Here is a 22,920-nt window from a genome sequence, read left to right on the forward strand (position 1 = left end):
GCGCACACGTGCCAGCGCACACCAGTGTGCACACACATTTCTACACACGTAGTTTACCTCCACCCTCTTTTTTCCTTTTATAAAAAATTGGGACAGGGAATACATTGTGTGTCTGTGAAAAAGTTTCCTTTGTTCTTTTGGGCATTTTCTATTTTGAGTAATGGAGTAGGAGTACGAAAAGGTTGCAATTAGTTCACTCGAATAAAAGACACTGCCTCTGAGTCAGAGCTGCCAGGTTGATAATTATTAACATATAAAAGCAAACGCAATGTTTAAGGCAAAAGGGGCGGGGCGGGGGCAGGTCCGCGGCAGACAATGAGGTAGAGTCTCCGCCGACCGCCTGCTGCTTATTGTTCCCGGACTAGAGACTGCAACCGGCTGCTGCCTAGTCCTTCGGGGCTCCGCTCCCGGCTCACTCCTCCGTTCCTCTAGGGACCGTTCAGGGTCGCCCAACGCTGGTCCCCGGGGCGCTGGGACGCTAGCCCCAAGTCGCAGCTGCTCTTCGCTGACCGCCCTCTCTCTGCCTTGCAGGTTGGCAGCTTCACTCCCGAGGGTGCCGCGAGCCCACGCAGCGAGGACCCGGTACCCCTGGCGCAGCGAGGTGGGATGCGGTGCGGACAGCAGCGCTAAGTGCCCCCCACGCCCGGCGCGGGGTGCACTCGCTCCTGGCCGCGGGCCGAGTGGCGGCGGCGGCGGAGGGGATGAGCCCAGGACGCGCGAGACGCCTGCCTCAAGCTACCTCTCGGAGAGGGACGCCGAGCAGGGCTCATCGCAGGACCGCGCGGACCCCTGGCCCCGGTGGCACGCGGCTGCGGAGCCTTGGAGTCTCATCTGTGATCAGCATGCACTGGGCGCCTTCCAGCTGGTGAGGATGCCCTGCTGCGCGGCCCTGCGCCCGCAGCCCCAGTCCCAGGTGGGCAAGACTGAGTGGGCCCGGCTTCGGCCCCTCGTGCCGGTGGATGAAACGTGCCAGAGTGCTTGGGTGCCATCAGCTATCGAATCTGAATTGTAAGAGCCATGGACGAAGGCACTGGACTGCAGCCCGGGCCGGGAGAGCAGCTGGAGGCGCCGGCTACCACAGGAGCTGTCCAAGAGAGGTGCGAGCCAGAGACCTTCAGGTCTAAGAGTTTACCGGTCCTCAGCAGCGCCTCCTGCCGGCCGATCCTCAGTCCCACTAATGAAGACGCCAAGCCGGCCTTTGGCTGTGCGGATTCTTCTGGCCACGAGGACTTGAAGCAAGGCCCGAACCAGTTGGCCCCCAGTCCCTCTGCCCCGTCCACTTCGGCGGGGCTCGGGGACTGTAACCACAGGGTGGACCTCAGCAAAACTTTCTCGGTGTCCTCCGCCCTGGCCACGCTCCAGGGGAGAAGGTGCCTCTACGTGGTCCTCACGGATTCCCGTTGCTTCCTGGTATGCATGTGCTTTCTGACCTTCATCCAGGCATTGATGGTCTCTGGGTACTTGAGCAGCGTAATTACCACCATTGAAAGGCGCTACAGTCTGAAGAGTTCCGAGTCAGGGCTGCTGGTCAGCTGCTTCGACATCGGGAACCTGGTGGTGGTGGTGTTCGTCAGCTACTTCGGCGGCCGGGGTCGGCGGCCCCTGTGGCTGGCAGTGGGTGGACTCCTCATCGCCTTCGGGGCAGCCCTCTTCGCCTTACCTCACTTCATCTCGCCCCCCTACCAGATCCAAGAGTTGAACGCCTCGGCCCCCAACGACGGCCTGTGTCAGGGTGGCAACTCCACCGCCACTTTGGAGCCTCCGGCCTGTCCGAAGGACTCGGGAGGAAATAATCACTGGGTCTATGTGGCTTTATTCATTTGCGCGCAGATTCTCATTGGAATGGGCTCCACACCTATTTATACCCTGGGACCAACCTACTTAGATGACAATGTCAAGAAAGAGAACTCCTCTTTGTACCTAGGTAAGACTTTCCTGTTCTCTCAGATATGTTTCACTCACACCGAAACTTACTTTCCTTATACAAATCAAAAGGAAGCATTTTCTTTCACATTTTCATGTGTATTATAGGTTAAAGTTCACTTTATTTTATGTTTTAGCCTTGCTGTGGTGTGTTTTCAGTTTGGGAGAGAATCAGTTAGTTGAGAGTTCTGGAAACTAATTTTCAGACTTATACTTCATGTTTGTCTTTTCCCAAGTAACATAAACTTTAAACTGTGGGGTGATGCTTCTCTCTGTTGCTACCTACCTATGGAAAAGCTCCAATTTGTCAAGTTTATGTTCTAAGACACTTGTTGAGGAAGCAATAGCAGTACCTCGTGTGTAAAGTTTTGAATGATTTTCTGCTTCTTTCTGCTGCTGCTTCTGATTTCTGTCCAGAGCAGCAGGGATGGTGGCGTGGCCAGACTACATACATCATGCTTTATTGCCTTTATACCTGTATTTCTTTTTCTTTTCTTTTCTTTCTTTCTTTCTTTTTTTTTTTTTAAAAGATGGAGTCTTTTTGTCACCCAGGCTGGAGTGCAATGGCATGATCTCAGCTCACTGCAACCTCTGCCTCCCGGGTTCAAGCGATTCTCCTGCCTCAGCCTCCTGAGTAGCTGGGATCAGAGGTACCCATCATGCCTGGCTGATTTTTGTATTTTTGTAGAGATAGGGTTTCACCATGTTGGTCAGGCTGGTCATGAACTCTTGACTTCAGGTGATCCACCCTCCTTGGTCTCCCAAAGCACTGGGATTCATACCTGTTTTTTTTTTTTTTTTTTTTTTAATGTGTCACCTGCACCACTGTCTAAAAACAACAACAAAAATTTTAATAATGTCAAATGACTGGCTTATCTTTATGAAGAAGCAACACCACAGGTTATAAGGTTTATCCAAAGCTGTTTTTATTGCTGTCAAAAACCCTCAATTGTATGAACTTGGGAGAAGAATCCATTCCTATTTTTCTGAAAAGCTGTGGCTCTGGGATTTGTTGTGTTGACTTGCATAAGTCAGCATCAGTGGACAGGGTGCTTGAGTTAAGTACAGGGGGCTCCTGTTAGGCCAGGCAGCAGTTGCGGAGGGTATGAAAATTTATATTCTAGACATTTGAGGTTGTCAGCACTTCCCTGTAGTAGCTGGTTCTTCAAAACTGAACTTCCAAGGGATGGGTTTAAACCCCTAAGAAGGATCAGTGGCTGTCATACCAGATGAGATTTTTGTTTTTCTGTTTCTCTATTGGAGTGCAAACTAAACAAGCTAAAGCATTTTACTTTACTGAAAAAAACTGAAATGGAAGCCGGGTGTTGTGGTGTGTGCCTGTAGTCCAAGCTACTGAGGAGGCTGAGGCAGGAGGACTACTTGAACCCAGGGGCGTGAGACCAGCCTGGGAAACATAGTGAGACTCCATCTCCTAAAAATATTAAAATGGTAAATAAACAAATACTAGCTATATTTAGCAGTTTATTAGTGATGTGCTGATAGGACCCTTGATTTGGGAATAGTAAGATTTCAAAGGACAGTGTAAATGATATCCAATATAAGAGGACTATGCTTTGTCCTCGGTATAGTTACTGTCCCCAAAAGCTGTTATAGAGGGGTGTTTGAGTCCTCAGTAATCCCCACTAACTGGGTCAGAAATGGGTCCGAAAAAGAGTTTTATAACTTATTTTTATTGCTACCTGCAAGAGAAAGGAATTTCCTTTCTGGGTAGAGAAGAATAGCTTGCTTATTACCTTGCCTTCGTGTTTTCTAACATTTATTAAGACAAAATTTTAAACACACAGAAAAGTTGAAACAATAGTACAATAAGCACCAGTATACCTACCATGTAGACCCAATGATTGTTTATTTTGTCATGCTTGCTTTATCAACCTGTGCGTGAGTATATGTATGTATAGAAATATATTTTGGGGGATGGGAGGCTAAGCCCTCTAAAAGTAATTGCAGACACTGCTAGGGCATCTTCTAAAAATGAGGGTGTTCTTTTACATAACTGAAGGAACATCAACATCCTAAGAAAGTTCATAATCATTCCCTAATATCATTAAATATTCAGGCCCATTCAAATTTCCTCAATTGTCCTCTGAAAGTCTTTTATATTGATTGATTGATTGATTGAGACAGAGTCTTTCTTTCACCCAGGCTGGACTGCAGTGGCACAATCTCAGCTCACTGCAACTTCTGCCTCCCAGACTCAAGCAATCCTCCCACTTCAGCCTCTCAAGTAGCTGGGACTATAGACCAGTGCCACCATGCCCAGCTAATTTTTTGTGAAGACACAGTTTCATCATGTTTCCCAGGCTAATAATAATTTTTTTTAAACGAGGAACTAATCAAGATTCATTCATGCATTGCATTTGGCTGTTAGCCACTTTAGCCTTCTATAATCCAGAACTGTGCCTCAGCATTTTTCTTTTTCCATGGCATAGACTTTTTGAAGGGGCAAGGCTAATGTTCCACATTCTAGATGATCATTTCCTCATGGTGTGACTTACCTTGATCCTCCATTCCCTATATTTCTTGTATACTAGAAGATCAATCTAGAGGCTTGATTAAATTCAGACAAAATATTTTTGGTCTGACTATGTCAGAGGCAATGCTGGGTGTTTTATATTACATGCACCTTGCTGTTCACTAGTGATGTTAAGTTTAATCATTTGGTTGAGTGAGTGATTGGTGTCTTTCCACTGTACAGATTCATTTATCACTTTGAAAATAGTAATCAATCTGTAGAGTGATACCTGGACTCCGTGTAAATGCCCCAGTTGTTTTTCATATTCTTGCTGCTCTTTGCCTCTATTTACTTTGAAAACTTGGATCTCCCTTTCATCCCATTTTCGGTAGCATCAATGCAGACTTACTTTGTCAAAATCACAGGCAGAACCCTATCCAAAGGGAGAACATCCACTAACAACAGCCCTGAGATTTAACTTTTCTGGTAGTGGTTGCCCATCAAGAAGAAAAATAGCAAGTGCATATGAAGTGCATAGTCCGTGCTAGGCACTCTGCTAGTTTTGGGAAGACCAGAAGTGAGACACAGTCTCAGCATTTGAGGTGTTTTTAGTGTAAAACAATATTGCCAGTGCAAGGTAGGAGTGTAAAGTGATGTGTGCAAGGGAAGGAAAGGAATAGAAAGAGTATTCACTTTTTTCCCTCCTTCTTTTCTTTTTCTTTCTTTCTTTCTTTTTTTTTTTTTTTTTTTTGAGACGGAGTCTCTCTCTTTTTTTTTTTTTGAGATGGAATCTTGCTCTGTCACCCAGGCCGGAGTGCAGTGGCGCGATCTCGGCTCACTGCAGCTCCACCTCCTGGGTTCGCGCCATTCTCCTGCCTCAGCCTCCTGAGTAGCTGGGACTACAGGCGCCCACCACCACGCCCGGCTAATTTTTTTTGTATTCTTAGTAGAGACGGGGTTTCACCATGTTAGCCAGGATCGTCTCGATCTCCTGATTTTGTGATCCACCCACTTCAGCCTCCCAAAGTGCTGGAATTACAGGCGTGAGCCACCTCGCCTGGCCCTTTTCTTTTTTAAAGATATTGATTAAATTGCTTTTTTTTTGAAAAAATTGATGAATGCAAACTGCATTAGGACACATCCCTTAAGAAACCTAGGAGAATTCTGCTTTCTATTAAATGGATCTCAGTAGGAGCTACAGTAGTTTGAGAATCAGAAATCTTACATATATTATTTCACTTAATGTTCTCAATGACCTTAACGAGATGGAGATTATTTTCCCTATGCTACAGATGAGGAAACAGGCTCAGAGAGTTTAAGTGATTTACTAAGGGCCTCAACCCCATGCCTTGCTGACCCCGGGGCCCTTGAGCTTCCTTCTACAGTGCATGGCTCTTTGGCAAGAAGCCCTGAGAACCAACTGAAACCAAAGGATGTGGCACGTTCAGCAGAGTTTTCCAACAGCGCAGAATGCAGAATGCAGAATTGCCTTAAAGTCATCAAAACATGATCAAAATAAGATTATTCCCTAAACCTTTTAAAGTAGGTTTGATAGACTACCTCTGTACAAATTAGAGACCATTGTACCCTTAGAACATGAGCAGTGTTGACCAGTTAAGATGTGAGACATTTCCCAATAAATAACAGGTTAAAATCTTTCTTATTTTTCACAAAAGTGTTCTTCTGTATTAATTTTTCACCACCCACCCCTTTCTTAATCTTCCTGTCCGTCTTTCTGACTTCTCATTATAACCTCAGAGGAAAGAAAAAAAATCAGGTAGTAGGTTAGTAATTATGAGCAGAAACAAATATCTGCAGCAACGTACAAACCATTGAAATGGAATGTAATTGTATATCTTAATCTTTTGAAATTCTATGTTAACATTCTGGCAGTTTTAACTGTAGAAGAGATGTGGTCACAGATGAGATACAGCAGTATTTAAAACCACTAAATGCCTTAGCTTCTGCAAGGAGAGAGGCTTAGTATTGACCAGGAGCATAGAGAAAGCTTTGTAGGTTAGCAACTAGACCATAATTTGTAATTATATCTTACATATAAGGAGAGAGAGAAAATGTGATTCTTTGGGGGCAAGAAATTTGTGATTTGACAGGGAAAAGAGTAAGAATGGCGAACCAGGTAGGAAAAGGAAGAAAAGGATGCATTTCTAGAAGACAAAGCCACAACTCTGATTGGGTGATATTCAGGATCAATAATGATTGGCATGGTTCAGCCATCAGTTAAGCAGGGTGGGTGCTGGCTCTTCCACCTCCCTGGTGTGTCCCATTAACTGCCAGCCCTGACTTCACATGACAGAGAAGACAGGGGCTAGAACTGGCCCCGTGCCTTAGAAAGAGCACCAGATAAAGAGGCAAAAAAATTGTATTTTAGTCCCTCTCTACCAACAACTGGTCATGGGACTTCAGACAAACCCCTTGGCTTCTCCCAGCCTCTGTTTCCACGTGGGGATTAGCACATTTGTTTCTCTCGCTGTAACATTTTGAAGACCAAGTGGGATTCTGTGTGTGCAAGTGTTCTGCAAACTGTAAGGGACGGTGCTCTGACAAAGTAGAATTCAAACTTATCCTAGGTGTGGGCAGAGAGTGGAGTGAGAGAGTTTGCTCTTTCCAAGTATGAAAACCTTTAAACATATATTTTCTATAATTGGAAAAAAGAAAAGAGACATTGCATGGGAAACTAAAACATTGTATAGGAGAGCACTCCTGGGAAACATTAAACAGGAACATTTTGATCAGTGTTTTAGTAACGTTATAACCTGATTAATTAAATTTTCTCAGGACTCAAGGTTTTATCATGAGAACTTTCTGCATGCCAACATTTGATGATCATCTTTCTTTAATATATGAACATTTAAGTAATGCATATTTGCACCTAGTATAACACAGTAAAAGCTCCTTTGAAGTTTGAGGGGCTTGTGGTGTGCCATTTCACCACTGTGGGTCTACATTTGTCCACGTGGACTGTGGCAGGATGTATGGTGAACAAGGACAGGTCCCAGGACATACTTGGAAGTAATTATTATAGCTTTTAGTTTTTATTTTCTATTTGATTTGATTTGATTTGATTTTACTTTATTTTATTTTAAGATAGAGTCTTGCTCTGTTCTCCCAGGCTGGAGTGCAATGGCACTATCATGCCTAACTGCAAACTCTGCTTCCCTGGTTCAAGTGATTCTCCTGCCTCAGACTCCTGAGTAGCTGGGATTACAGGCGCCCGCCACCACGCCTCACTAAGTTTTATATTTTTAGTGGAGACGGGTTTTGCCACGTTGCCCAGGCTGGTCTCCAGCTCCTGGCCACAGTTGACCCACCCACCTTGGAGTCCCAAAATGCTGGGATTATGGGCATGAGCCACTGCGCCTGGCCATATTGTTTTTCTTTTCTTTTCTTTCTTTCTTTCTTTCTTTTTTTTTTTCAGGGTCTCACTCTATTGCCCAGGCTGGAGTGCAGTGCTGTAATTATGGCTCACTATAGCCTCAAGTTCCCTGGGCTCAGCCTCTCACCTGGATATTCCTCCCACCTCAGCCTCCCTGAGTAGGTGGGACTACATGTGTGCACCACCATGCGTGGCTAATTTTTGTATTTTTGTAAATATGGGGTTTTGCTATGTTGCCCAGGCTGATCTTGAACTCCTGGCCTCAAGTGATCTGCCCTCCTCAGCCTCCCAAAGTGCTGGGATTACAGGCATGAGTCACTGCCCCTGGCCTCTTCTGGCCCTTCTCCTTCTCCTTCTCTTTCTCCTTCTCCTGCTCCTCCTCCTCCTCCTCCTCTTTCTTCCTCTTCCTCTTCTTCATTCTCTTCCTGTGCTTCTTCAGTTTTCAAATTTTATTTTATTTTTTGAGACGGAGTCTCATTTTGTCACCCCGGCTGGAGTACAGTGGGCTGATCTCAGCTCACTGCAACCTCCGCCTCCCGGGTTCAAGCGAGTCTCCTGCCTCAGCTTCCCGAGTAGCTGGGATTACAGGGGTGTGCCACCATGCCCAGCTAATTTTTTTTTAAACATTTCTTTTTTTTTTTTTTTTTTTTTTTGAGACAGAGTCTCCCTGTGTCGCCCAGGCTGGAGTGCAGTGGCCGGATCTCAGCTCACTGCAAGCTCCGCCTCCCGGGTTCACGCCATTCTCCTGCCTCAGCCTCCCGAGTAGCTGGGACTACAGGCGCCTGCCACCTCGCTCGGCTAGTTTTTTATGTATTTTTAGTAGAGATGGGGTTTCACCGTGTTCGCCAGGATGGTCTCGATCTCCTGACCTTGTGATCCGCCCATCTCGGCCTCCTAAAGTGCTGGGATTACAGGCTTGAGCCACGAGTGAGCTTCAAATTAGTTGAATTGTATTTCTTCAAGATTTTATGGTAATATAAACATTATATATGTGTATATAAGTCAATATACACATATATGATTTTAATATATGTATATATATATATTGCTCTTTTTGATTTTTTCTCTGAATATGAGAAATATTGCATGGAAAAATCTTTTTTTTAACTTTATTAATTTTTTTAAATGCTTTTTTTGTAGAGACAAGGTCTCGTTATGTTCCTCAGACTGGTCTAGAACTCCTGACCACAGCAATCCTCTTCCCTGAGCTCCTAAAGTGCTGGCATTACAAGTGTGAGCCACTGTGACCAGCCTATGGAACAATCTTGGTCAGTATTTCCACAATGTTATATAGAGCAATCTACAGATCAATATCTATATAAATTTATTTGTAGTGATATATACAATGAAAGATACATATATGTATCTTTCAGTTCAGTGTTCTCTGGAACCATATAACCATGTGTACCAGTGATTTGACAAGTTAGGGGCTTCTTTGTCTTGAGTTAGAAGCCAGCTGGGGTGGGCAGTCAGGGGCTGGTACAGCCTTGAGTGCTGCCAGGTCCCTCCTCTCTTCCTCCTGGGCTGTTCTTAGTGACGACTGCTGTGTCTCAGGTATCACACATCTGTTCCCACAGAAGGGAAAAGTGGAGGAGGTAGTACCTGCTTCCTCTAGAGGATGTCCTATCAGCCAAACGGAGTCTCCTGGCCTATTCCAGTTAACATGATTTTGAGAAGGTAGATTTTAGATTTTCCAGGCTATATGGGAGAGGAAGACAGGTGAGAGGAGGGTGGAGTGAGTGCTGAATGGCTCCCGTCATATCGACCACACCAGTCATGCTCACACGGTTGCCCTAGTAGGCAGAAAATTCAGAACTGTTTTTTTTGGTTTTGTTTTGTTTTTGAGGTGGAGTCTTGCTCTGTCACCCAGGCTGGAGTTCAGTAGCACAAACTTGGCTGACCGCAACCTCCACCTCCCGGATTCAAGTGATTCTCCTGCCTCAGTCTCCCCGAGTATTTGGGACTACAAGTGCCTGCCACCATGCCTGGCTAATTTTTGTATTTTTAGTAGAGACTGGGTTTCGCCATGTTGGCCAGGATGGTCTCCAACTCCTGACCTCAGGTGATCTGCCCGCCTCGGCCTCCCAAAGTGCTAGGATTACAGGCATGAGCCACTGCTCCTGGCCCAGAACTGTTTTTTCCTGACCAGTATTAGCAAGTATCCTAAGCACCGTGTAGCGTTAGTTTTTCTGATTCTTCTGGTTGGGATTTTAAAGACGCTCAGTAAATAGCACCTCTTTCCCCACCTTGATTTCTGACTTAATTGAGAAATATGACAAAGGGAGCACAAGGAGGCCAAAATACCACTTTTAAAACTGATAGAAGTGACGTTGCAGAATATAGCTCATATCTTTGTGCAAGTGGACTTCTAATAAGAGCAGAAATAAATAGGCTCGTCCATCTAGCCATGGGCAATGCTGGACCCAAGCAGTGTGGCTGCCTGGGGTCTCCCATGTGGAGTAGGGGGTGGCGGTGGTGTCTAGGTGGGACTTATGCCAGGAAGGAGCAGGATTAAAGTTTCACTCCCTGCGTGCATACTTACTCCCAAGAGGCAAAAAAGAGGAGCTGCGCTGAGCATGCCTGGTTTATTTCAAATTCATCAGTCACATTAACCCCTTTCTCCCTTCCTGAGGAGGAGCAGTGGAGGCAGAGAGAAGGTGAGAAAGGAGACATCGAGAGTGGGAATACACATTGTCTCCTAGGACTCGTAACCCATTTTAAAATGCTGCCTTAATTTTGCTTGTCTTGTTTACAATGTGTTTACCTTTGTAAACCACAACAAATCCTTTCTGTAAGTAGCGTCTGTGCAAATCATGAATAAATAAAAAATAATCTCCACTGAAAACTAATATGAGTCTGAATGATGGTTGAGGAATTTGAGGGGATGATTCCAGGACACACAGAGGATCACCTTGAACAACGTGATGCCATGAGTGGAGGACCACACAGCATCAGCTTCTTGTTAGGATGCTCAGGAGTTTTGTGTGTGTTTGAGACAGTTAATTTGTGCCACAGATATGTCTTCTGTACAACAGCAATGATTGAATTTTGATCAGCTGTGTGGTGGTCATTTTTGGCCTCTAAGACAAATTTATCTACCATGCTGAGAAACAAACCCATTTCAGGGTCTAACTGCAAAACAAAGGGTTTTACTGCCTCGCTGTGGAAAAGACAGTGGGTGCACATTGATTGATTCAGCCCACCCACAAATAACAGAGAGCAGCATTTTTAGTAGCATTTATGGTAGAGTTTTCAAACAGGGTTTTATTGATCTCTCCTCTCACATGGCTATGAATTCTGTTATCTATGTGGTCTGAAACAGTCCTTCTGAAACCTGAATGTGTGTGAGACTCTCAGGGGATCTTGTCAAGATGCAGATTCTATTTCTATAAATCTGGCTTGGATCTGAAAGTTTGTGTTTCTAATATGCTCCCCGGGGAGTCCATTGCTGCTAATCCAGGGGCCACATTTTGAGCAGCAAGGATCGAAAGACAGAGATATTTGGCCCTTTTCAGTGGCAAGAAGTCTCTCTCTCTGGATTTGGGGTTGGAGCCACTGTTGGTAAAATCAGGGGCTAATTGCAGTTCTATTTCATTAGGAAAAATATCTTACTGCATTTGTGAAAGTAGATGTCAGTTTTGGGTATTTCATAAACTATGGCTACTTCTTAGAATTTCACAGTTGGGTGATATGATCACTGATACCTTCAGTGAGAGAAATGACCTGAGATGAATAGTATCCATTTTGATATTCACCAAAAGAAGTGCCTGTCTTCTCCTGACTCAGAAGGCTCTGTGCAGTCGAGTTGCTCCTTTTTGGTGGAACTCTTGATGTCAGAGGTGAGTCTGCAAGCCATGTTAGTCTAGGTGAGCTCACCTGCTAAGGCCCCTTGGTGGGGGAAAAGCAAACGAATCTACACATTTGGCTCTGCTTTTTTCTTTAAAGACAATCTAGAAATGTTAGCAGTGAACTGGGAGTTTGGTGACCGACAAATGTAAGATCTATATTGAAAATGGTTTTGGAGAATAAGGATCAGAAGTTTTTCCATTGCAAAGACTTGATCATACAGAGAAGGGGGCATGCTGGCCTGGTGGCTGAGGTTCTCTCCAGGGGTACTATTCAAGCCAAGATGTTTCCTAGAGATCCTCTCATTTAACCTCATTTGTGAAAATGATAATTTGGCAGGCAAGAAAACCCAGATTCCAAAGGATGAAAGGATTTGAGCAAGAGAAAACAGTATGGTAGCTCCTCAAAAAATTAAAAATAGAGTTATCATATGATCCAACAATCCCAGTTTTGGTATAGATCCAAAAGAATTGAAAACAGAGTCTTGAAGAAATATTTACACACTAGTGTTCATAGCAGCATATTCGCAATAGCCAAGAGGTGGAAGCAAGCCAAGGGTTCATCAGCAGAAGGATAGATAATCAATATGTGATATCTATATAATATTATCAGCCTCAAAAAGGAAGGAAAGTCTGACACACAACATGAATTAGCCTTGAGGGTATTATGTGAAGTGAAAATAAGCTAGTGGCAAAAAGACAAATACTGTATCGTTCCACTTACATGAGATAGTCAAATTCATAGAAACAAAAAGTAGAATAGTTGTTGCCAGGGGTCAAGGGGAGGGGAAAATTGGGAGGGGGTTGTTCTTTAATGGATTTAGAGCTTTATTAATACTTTTGCGAGATGAAAAAGATCTGAGAGATCTGTTGCACGATGATGTGGATATACTTAACACCACTGTATACACTTATACATGATTAAGATGATTTTAAAAATTAAGAGATCTGCCCAGGTTATACAGTCAAATTGCCTTGAGTCTGAAATGGATATATGGACTATAAATCCATCTGAATTAAAAACATAATTATGATACAAATGGAAATTCTAAAAAGTTCAAGTCCTTGAATGGTAAAGTCATTTCTCCCAGCCTATGAAGCATTCTAGCACATGTTAAATAATGTGAGTCTGTCCTTCAGTGATGAGAATTGTTTTCTTAGGTGTGTGGGAATTTCAAATCATTTCTTTTGGGCATAATTTTAAAAAGAAGAAATAGGGATTTGGGAAAAGAAAAAGGTAAAGTGGATTTTAGAGTAGGCATGTTAAGATTAAAGTCTTCAGGCAGAGAAATGAAGGTGAAGAAACATACTTGTGGATTTGAGTTGTTCTACTGTGTGTTTCTAGGGAAAGAGATTGGAATACTTGGAGGTAGAGACTATGGGTTCATGTCAATGTGTTCTGCTGTGTTGGGTGCTCCTGCAGTAGCCAGTGCTTGCACCCTGTTTCCTGTGTTTTCAGTTTCCTTTTGCTGGAGAAAAAGAGATGGGGATGGGGGTCCCACAGCTGCCCAGTCCCCCTCCTCAACCAGCATTTGCAATTTTACAATACTCAGGTGTTGCAGGTTCTTCATTTCAGTTCCTGTGGAAAGCTTTGTAACTTTCAAGTCATTCTAAAATAGTGGTTTTCAATCAGGAAAGATTTTGACTCTCTGGGAACATTTGGCAATGTCTAGAGTAATTTTTGATTGTCACAACTTGGAGAGAGTCTATGGTATTTCAGCATGTTTAGGCCAGAGATGTTGCTAAACATCCTACGATGTCCAGAAGAGCCTCCAGTATCCAATAATTATCCAATAAAGCATTGCCAATAGTGATGCTCTAAACTTTTATTTTCAGCTTAAACTTTCAAGTTACTCAGTATCTTGAGTTCCTTATATCTTGGAACTAGAAGTCAAAATCTCTAGATCATAGAATCAGAAAAGTATTGAATATGTGGATGGAGGAGACTTAGGAAAAAGATCTTTGTAAGTAAGAAAGTCTTCTAGCAAGCAAGGGATAGGAAGTAGAAATTAACTGTGTGTTACTCATTGCTACAGTGTTGCTCGGTAGATTCTGTAGTATTTACACTATACTGTGCTGTTAGTAGTTTAGAGAAGATACTATAGTGTGCTCCAGTGGATTATTTTTAGTGGGTGCAAAAATATTAGGGCTTTTGTGGTTTCTTTAGTTACTTTAGTTCCCATCAGCTTAAACAAATTTAACCATGGGAATTTTCTGGACTATATTATTGGAGTTGGGAATACTGTAATCCTTGAAGAGGGAATGATGTAATTGTGTGTGTGTGTGTGTGTGTGTGTGCGTGAGTGTGTTGATATCTTACCTCTCTTTTAGTTGTGGTGACTTTAGGAAAAGAAAACATTAAGACAATGAATTATGGAAAACTAGAAAGCAGTTAATCAGCATTCTAAAGCAGAGCTCATCAATGAAGTAATTGGACATCAAGAGGAGCTGTAGGATAGATTTAATGAGGAGTTATAAGACCTAGAATTTTTCTTAAAAATAAATGAGAGCTTAACTAAAACAAACAAACAAAAAACCCAACAACTGTGATATGGTTTCATAGGTGGAGGTCTAACAAGGACTATTTTTACAGCAAATATTTTTGAGTGTTTAAAATATGCCAGGCATTGTACTAAATATTTAATTTTTAAAATTGTAATTTGATAATTTATAACAGCATGCATTTATGGGTACAAAGTGATGTTATGATTTATGAATACAATGCAGAATAATTAACTCAGGCTAATGAACATATCTATCTTTTCAAATACTTAGCCTTTTCATGATGAGAACATTTGAAATTTACTTTTAACAATTATGAAATGTACCACACTCTATTAACTATATTCACCATACTGTGGAATAAAAATTAAAAACATTTCTCCTTCCTGAAATTTTGGACCCTTTTAATCATCATTTCCCCACTTCCCCATCCTACAGCCTCTGTAACCATCACTCTACTCTCTGCTTCTATGAGTTTGATTGTTTTAGATTTCACAAGTGAACATAATTTCATAAGTGGGAACATGTGATATTGTCTTTCTGTGCCTGGCTTATTTCACTTAGCATAATGTTCTCTAACAGCATCCATGTTGTCAAAAATGACAGAATTTCCTTCTTTTTTTTAAAGTGGAATAGTTTTCTGTATCCATTCATTTATTGATGGACACTTGGGCTAATTCCATAACTTGGTTACTGTGAATAGTGCTAGAGTGAACATGGGAATGCAAATATCTCCTTGACAAAGTGATTTCAAATCTTCGGTAAATCACTTTGGGTATTTTGGCAAATACCCTGCAGTGGGATTGCTGGATCATATAGTAATTCTATTTTTAGTTTTTTGAGAAATCTCCATACAGCTTTCCATAGTGGCTATACTAATTTACATTCCATTAACAGTGTACAAGTTTTCCCCTTTCTCCACATCCTCATCAAACTTGATGATAATAGCCATTCTGACAGGTGTGAGGTGATATCTCATTGTGATTTTAATTTGTATTTCCATAATTCTTTGCAATATTAAGCATTCTTTTCATGTCTGGTGGTGATTTGTATGTGTTCTTTTGAGAAATGTCTATTCAAGTCCCTTGCCTATTTTTTAATTGAATTTTTTTGTTTTCTCACTATTGAGGTATTTGAACTTGTATATTTTGAATGTATAGCTTGCAGATGTTTTCTCCTGATCTGTGGGCTGTCTGTACATACTTGTTTCCTTTGTTGTGCAGAGCTTTTTATTCTGATGTAATTCCATTTGTCTACTTTTACTTTTGTTGCCTGCACTTTTGGGGTCATATTCAAAACATTATCGCTAAGGTCAATGTCATGTAGTTTTTCCTTTATGTTTTTTTTTCCTTGTAGTTTGTTACAGTTTCTGGTCTAAATACTTTATTATTTTGTTTTATCCTCAGAACAACTATGTAGTAGTTATCCTATTTCCCACATTTTATAGATGAGGAAATTGAAGTTAAATAACATGCTGAAGGTCATCTAAAAAGTGACAAAACCACAAGTCAGGTCTTCCTCCAAAGCCGAGGATCTAACCACTGGTGTTATGAAGAGGGGAGGGAAAAGTCCCTAAACTTCTGGTGGGACTTTGGCTGAGTTTTTTTGATATTAACAAAGGGGTAAGGCTAGTGGTTTCTTAGATTCCTGTCACCTCTTAAGTGTTCTACTACTTTGGTTCTGTGCTTTCTTCAGTCTGACTTGATGTGGTCTTTTTCTGCAACTTGGGACTCAGGTCTCCAGAGGAGTCCTTGAGCCATCAGAAGCCCATCCCTTGAGCCCATTCTCCACCTCCCAGCGGCTTGAAAGATGTTGTCGTAGGACAGCTGTCCCTGGGGAGTCAGGCAGTCCTTTTGCTCCTTTTCCCCAGCAGCTGTGTATTACCTGATGGTAAATTCAGAGTATACTTCCCCTCTAGGGAGTTATGACTGCTCGTTAAACTGTCACCCTGCAAAAACGCTAATCCTCGTTCCCTAATATAACTTAGAAAGACAGGGGCAGGTTACCCCTGCTTAAAAGTAAAGAGCATATTTATGTAATTAATATTCTCAGCAGAATGAAATTATATAATTTGCAAGTGTCTGAAATGGAATTGTACAGTTCCTGGCATTCTAGCATGTGGGAATTCTTAGTAATAATACTTTAATGAGTCTTGGTTTTGTCAGGTGTTTTCCTAATTTTTTCACTTTAAATTCTTACAAAGGTCATAGACGTTTTAAGATAATTTTCTTTTTGTAAAGAGAAATGAGAAATTTAAGTGAATAAGACTGCATAGAGTAAATCCCCGATCTTAGACTTCCTGGCTATAAATCGATTTCTGGTCAATGTATAATGACGGATCAACAATCCTCATTTGCAGAATCTCTTTACATTTTTCGAGGGAAGATTCTTGCCCGTATTTTGTCTAGAAATTTGCTTATGTCTCTGTTGTTTAATTTCGGCTGGAAAGGGAATGTGTCCTGATTTGAACTGCATTTTAATGGCTTTGCCTTAGGTGGAGGACAGCAGTAACTTTTAACAAGATGAAAAATCTGCGTAGAGAAATCGGAAAAATTACCTGTGAGAAAGACTTACTTAAAGATACACATAAATCTTAGAAAATGGTTCCAAAATTTGGTTTTGCTGCTAAGATGTCTCCAGTTATTTTGTTATTGTTAAAACTCTCAAAAGAAATCGGCTTGAATTTCTTCACTTAGGATTGGTGGAGGGCAGTGGTAGTGAATGCAAGCCACGAAGAGCGATGGGTAGTGTTACTCCAAATTGCTGGCTTCAGTTTTTTGGTTGTGCAGAGTTCTCCTCTGTACACACTTTCTTTCCTTTTAGGTTCTAGAGCCATTGCTGTCAGGGAGAGGTCTGCAGGGCCCTCACATGGATTCTGGTGGGGCACTTATTTACGTACTTATATGAGACTCATACTATACTTTGGAAATTATTAATTTAGGACATAAACCTTGCAGGTCATCCAGTTTTGTAGAAATGGTAAATTATACATAGATGACTAATGTGCAATTTGACACAAACTAGTCCACAATTACTGACATGACTTTGACCAGATCACGTAACCTTTCAGGACCTCAGTTTCTTTTCTGTACAATGTTTGACCCATGTCTCCTCAGGTGGCTTCTAATCTAAGCTTTTTTGAATTCTAATTTTTTTGAAAGCTTGCTTAGGGTTAGGAACAGTGGGAGAGGGGAGTTGCTATATTGTATATACTGTATTTCTGAAACTAATGTTAAGAAGTAGCTCCTGGCCGGGCATGGTTGCTCACGCCTGTAATCCCAGCGCTTTGGGAGGCCGAGGCGAGTGGATCACGAGGTCAGGAGATCGAGACCATCCTGGCTAACACGGTGAAACCCCGTCTCTACTAAAAGTACAAAAAATTAGCTGGGCATGGTGGCTCGTGCCTGTAGTCCCAGTTACTTGGGAGGCTGAGGCAGGAGAATGGCGTGAACCCAGGAGGTGGAGCTTGGAGTGAGCCGAGATCACGCCACTGCACTCCAGCCTGGGCAACAGTGCATGACTCTGCCTCAAAAAAAAAAAAAAAAAAAAGAAGTACCTCCTGATCCCCAGGGGCTTTAAAATCTAGTTTGAGGATTTCTTTAGCACCATTTATTCTGGATGACTTAAGATGATCTGTGAGCTTCGTGACCTCCAGCAAGTCACTCGACATCTCTGGGTTTCAGTTTTCGCATTTGTTAACTGATGGAATTAAATGAGAGGGCTGCAAAGGGTCTTCTCAAAACTATACTCTGGTTTCTTCTGAACCGACTGTGGCCTAGATCCAGATGCTAGCGTACTCGAAGTAGTTGAATCTTGTTAAGAGAGTGGCCCCTGGGGTCCAGCTGCCTGGGTTTGAATTCCCACTTTGTCCTGGCCAGTGGTGCAACCTGGGGCAGCTTCTGTGACCTTTCTGTGCCCAATCCCGCCTCTGTTAATGCAGGGATCATGTGGGCCAGTGCTCAGGATGCACTTAAAACACGGCCTGGCCTGGCACATGGTTAAACACTCAAAAATGTGGTCTGTCATTACTTTTAAAATTTAATTCTGTTCAGGAAGAGAGTGGTGTTAGCTTTCATTTTAGCTGGCAGGGTACAGCTCTTCTTGTGGCTTTTCTGAACGCGTTCCCTGCCTCACAGGATAGGCTTGCTCAGCACGCCCATGTTGACTACTCTTGCTTGGGTGCTGTGTGTTTAGTTGACCCTGAGCCAAGAGGCACAAGAAATGTGGGCTTCCTTACACCAGAGTCTTCTTGGCTGGGCCGAGCCTCTCCATTAGGCATCCACCCCATCCGCCATAGGGATGCATGGAATCTCTGCTTCCTTGTGTCTGGAGATTCTATTGAGAGCTCCCCTACAAAGCAAAGAGTGACACGGGAGAAAGAAGACAAAGCTTTCAGGTTATAAATAGCTTCCTCACGAGATGCTCTTGCTATGGGCTTCTGGTAATTACGACAGGCGCTGTTGGTTGTAATCAAGTTTAATTGCTGAGGAGCGTAGGGAGGTAGCCCTAAACACGGAAGCTCACGGGCTATCTTTATGTTTTCTCTATCCAGTTCTGAACTTTAAAATCTCCGGTTGTGTCTCCAACCGGCAAGATCTGGTTGCGTATGGGAATAACTGCAGAGCCTTTGTGGTTCCTGGAGTGGGTCTGGAACTTTCATGGATAGTCTGCCTGCTGAGACGTTGGCTCATGGCGTTTATTAGAAGTGGGAAGGTGGGATGGATTGAATAAAGGAGCAGAGAGCTAATGCCCTGGAAATGCAGATATGGGTCTTTTTGCTTAACTTCTGTCATAGAGGCACAGAGTCTGTGTTCATGGGTGTGCTTGCGAATGTCTGTGTGTATTGTGTTTGGGGATGTAGACTGAAAAAAAAACCAGCAGAAGAAATGGCTACAAAGCATTTTCACGGGTTGTTTCATAGTGTCTTCCAGAAATATCAACCTTGCTGCAGCCGGAGCAGGAAATTTTAGATTTCTTTTAATTCTTATTTACCCAAGGTCAAATTATAGTTTGTAAATTATTATTAAAGTCTCTTGTTCTTTCTTCTCTATCTAATTGTAGTGAGTTTATTGTCTATTGGTGCTCCATTCAGAGTTTGTATGGGCAAAGAAAGGAAATTAAGACCTCATTAATTGATTTTTCTACTTAATTACTTTTATAAAATATTTTGCCTGAAAAGTTGAAAGCGATGTCTGAAATAAAGTTTGGATTCCTGAAATTGGTCAATGTCATTCACGCCATGATATCACACACTTGCTGAGCGGTCAGTGTTTGTTAGAATTTGGCTTTCTTCTGTCTTTACTGCGGGAGCTGGAACAGCACTCCTCCAGCTTCCTTTCTGTCCACTTTTAGGCCTCAGGCTATGGTAACAGCTTTACAGTGACTCAGAAGACCTCTGGAGGCTCTGTTTCTTACCCTCACTCCTCCACCATCTTGCTTTGCCCTGCTGCTTATGTCCACTGCCTGGGACCTCACTTCCTTCTCCCAGCCTAGTCCCTGCAGATGCTAGTGCACTATTTCCTTGGATCTTAACTGCGGCTTTTACAGGAAGCTGTGCTTTGATCTGCATTGGCTCTACCCTCCAGCATGGCCAGTTCCACTAAATGCAGTGCCTCCTCAAGCTCTCAGAACTCCCACCTGGGCCTGGGGCACTGGAACCTTTTTGTCCTGGCATGGAAATCAGATGTTTAAGCCATGCACTGGTGCTTTACTGTACACAGCTATAATTCTCAGTGGGGGTTATCTTGCCTCTGTAGCTGGAGAACTCACTGGGTTAGGCATAGTCCAATGTTAGTGAGACTTGTGATCGTGACCGCGAGTTATGTGTGAGTCAGTCCCCATTGTTGTGCTCCATATTCCCCTGCTCTCGTCTTGTCTTGTCAGCTTGCAAATGATGCTACCGATCTCCAGGAGGCAGGTAATAGAGCAATGCTCACCCATCCTAGCAAAGAACAAAACACAACCAAAGCAAATAAGTACTTCTTCCTTTTCCCCTTCTCACAAAACACACACACACACACACACACACACACACACACACCACACTCCTTAGGTCGGTAGCTGTATCTCCATGCATGAAAGATAGCATAATAATAATAATAATAATAAAGTTGGCATAATAGTGATGGTATGGTAATTACAATCATCATCTTGTAAGTAGCCTTGGGGAGTCGGGGTGCTTAAATGTTCTGACCAAGCTGCTTTTAAATGACTCAAGGATTCTAAATCTTTTCAAATTTTCTTTTGGAAAATTTGACTGTATTTGGATGACTTGGTTGTCCTTTTTTCTTTTTAAAATTTAGGTGCCATACAAAACATTCGCACATTTCGTTGGCAATTGTATTTAAGTTAAAAAAGAAGTATTCGTTTTCCTCTTTGGTGTTGATATCTTTTCAGATACTTAAAAGATAAATTGTCACTCTATCTGAATTATTTGGCTAAAAATTCATGTTGATTACTGTGCTTTTTTATTAATCAGTTGATTTCAGATTATGCTGGTTCAATTTTGAACCTTTAAGCTTGTCTTGCTTTAAGAAAAACTGATATATAAAAATGAAAACTTAAAATACATACTTTTTTTTTCCAGGAGGAAAGGTAAACTTTTTACATTGTAACAAAGTCTTTTGCTTTATCATGAATTCCTTTATTTATTTATTTATTTAGAGAGAGTGTTGTGCTCTTGTCCAGGCTGGAGTTCAATGGTGCTATCTCGGCTCACTGCAATCTCTTCCTCCCAGGTTCAAGTGATTCTCCTGCCTCAGCCTCCCGAGTAACTGGGATTACAGGCGCCCACCACCGTGCCTGACTAATTTTGTATTTTTAGTAGGGACAGGGTTTCATCATGTTGGTCAGGCTGGTCTCAAACTCCTGACCTCAGGTGATCCACCCACCTCAGCCTCCCAAAGTGCTGGGATTACAGGCATGAGCCACCACACCTGGGTCCTTTAGTTATGATTGTCAAAATTTAGACTTGGTATGTAGCTTTCAGGAGCATATTTATCCGTTAAAATCTCACACATCATGGTGATTCTTCAAAGACTTAAAGACAGAAATACAATTTGACCCAGCAATCTCATTACTGGGTATAAACTCAAAAGAATATGAATTGTTCTATTACAAAGACAAATGCACTTGTACGTTCATTGTAGCACCATTCACAATAGCAAAGATGTGGAATCAACTTAAATGTCCATCAGTGATAGACTGGATAAAGAAAATGTGGTGCATGTATACCATGGAATACTATGCAGCCATAAAAAAGAAAAAATCATGTCCTTTGCAGGAACATGGATGGAGCTGGTGGCCATTATCCTTAGCAAACTAACACAGGAATAGAAAACTAAATAGCGCATGTTCTCACTTATAAGTGGGAGCTAAACAATGAGAACACATGGATATAGAGAGGAACAACACACACTGGGGCCTTTTGGAGGGTAGAGGGTGGGAGGAGAGAGAGAGAGGATCAGGAAAAACAACCAATGGATACTAGGCTAATACCTGGGTGATGAAATAATCTGTACAGCAAATCTCCATGATACAAGTTTACATGTGTAACAAACCTGCACATGTACTCCTGAATCTAAAATAAATGTAAAAAAAAAAAAGCTTTCATTAAAAAACAAAACAAAACAAAACAAAAAACCCTCACACATCTATTCACAATAGCCAAGACATGGAAACAACCTAAGAGTTCATCAACAGATGAATGGATTTTAAAATGTGGGACAGTGTATAAATACACAATGAAATGCTATGCAGCCTTAAAAACCAGGAAATTCTGTCATTTGTGATAACACGGATGAACCTAGAGGACATTATATTAAGTGAAATAAACCAGGTAAGGAGAAACAAATACTACATGAGCTCACTTATATATGGAATCTAAAAAAGTCAAACTCATAGCAGTAGAGAGTAGAGTGGTGGTTTCAGAGGCTGTGTGGGAGAGGGCCAGGAGTGGACGGGGAAAGGGGAGGCGCTGGTTAACGGGTACAACACTTCGGTTAAACAAGAGGAATACGTTTTGGTGTCTGATTACACAGCTTGGTGACTGTAGTTAACAATAATGTATTGTATATCTCAAAATAACAAAAAGAAAGGATTTTAAATGTTGTACCACAAAGAAATGATAAGTATTTGAGACAATAGGTATGCTAATTATCCTGACTTAATCATTCCACAATGTGTACATGCATCAAAACATCGCATTGTACCCCATACATGTATACAATTATTATTTGTCAATTAAAAATGAAATGTAAAAAAAACCCTTACACTTGTATATTCTAATTCCAGATGTTTATTTCTTATTGATCACAGATGTGGCCAGTAAATGGTTCTCTCTGTCTTTTGAGTTTCCATTGCCCTGTAGTACCGTTTGAGATCAGGTAATATGATGCCTCCAGTTTTGTTCTTTTTGCTTAGGATTGCCTGGGCTAATCAAGCTCTTTTTTGGTTCCATATGAACTTTAAAGTAGTTTTTTCTGGTTCTGTGAAGAATGTCATTGGTAGTTTGGTAGGAATCGCATTGAATCTATAAATTGCTTAGGCAGTATTAGCCAAAATTTTCTAATGAACTTCTGTTTTCCCACTCTACATCATGTTTATTGTTTCTTTGTTAAATGCATAGAATGTGTTCAAAGTTTGTCCAGAAGCTCGTGGGGTCTTATGCTTCTGAGTTGCACAATTGTATGCCAGGCAAATAAATATAAGACCTTGAGACACAGTCACCAGCTCTTCAGCGAGTTCGATATTGATAAACTGGAGCCAAGGTTTGATATTCTCTA

The 22,920-nt window shown here is 42.1% G+C and overlaps 1 protein-coding gene across 2 annotated transcripts in view; it reads left to right on the plus strand.

The window, feature by feature from the left end:
• Positions 1 to 22,920, plus strand: part of SLCO5A1 (solute carrier organic anion transporter family member 5A1) — a 159,784-nt gene that overhangs the window by 1,356 nt on the left and 135,508 nt on the right. For both annotated transcript variants that reach the window (XM_050801551.1, XM_050801552.1), the window contains exon 2: positions 532 to 1,924. In XM_050801551.1, the coding sequence (XP_050657508.1) occupies positions 1,018 to 1,924 (907 nt within the window). In that variant the 5' untranslated portion in view covers positions 532 to 1,017. The remainder of the gene's footprint in view (positions 1 to 531; positions 1,925 to 22,920) is intronic.

Source organism: Macaca thibetana, chromosome 8, assembly GCF_024542745.1.
Source record: "Macaca thibetana thibetana isolate TM-01 chromosome 8, ASM2454274v1, whole genome shotgun sequence".
Lineage (NCBI taxonomy): Eukaryota > Metazoa > Chordata > Mammalia > Primates > Cercopithecidae > Macaca > Macaca thibetana.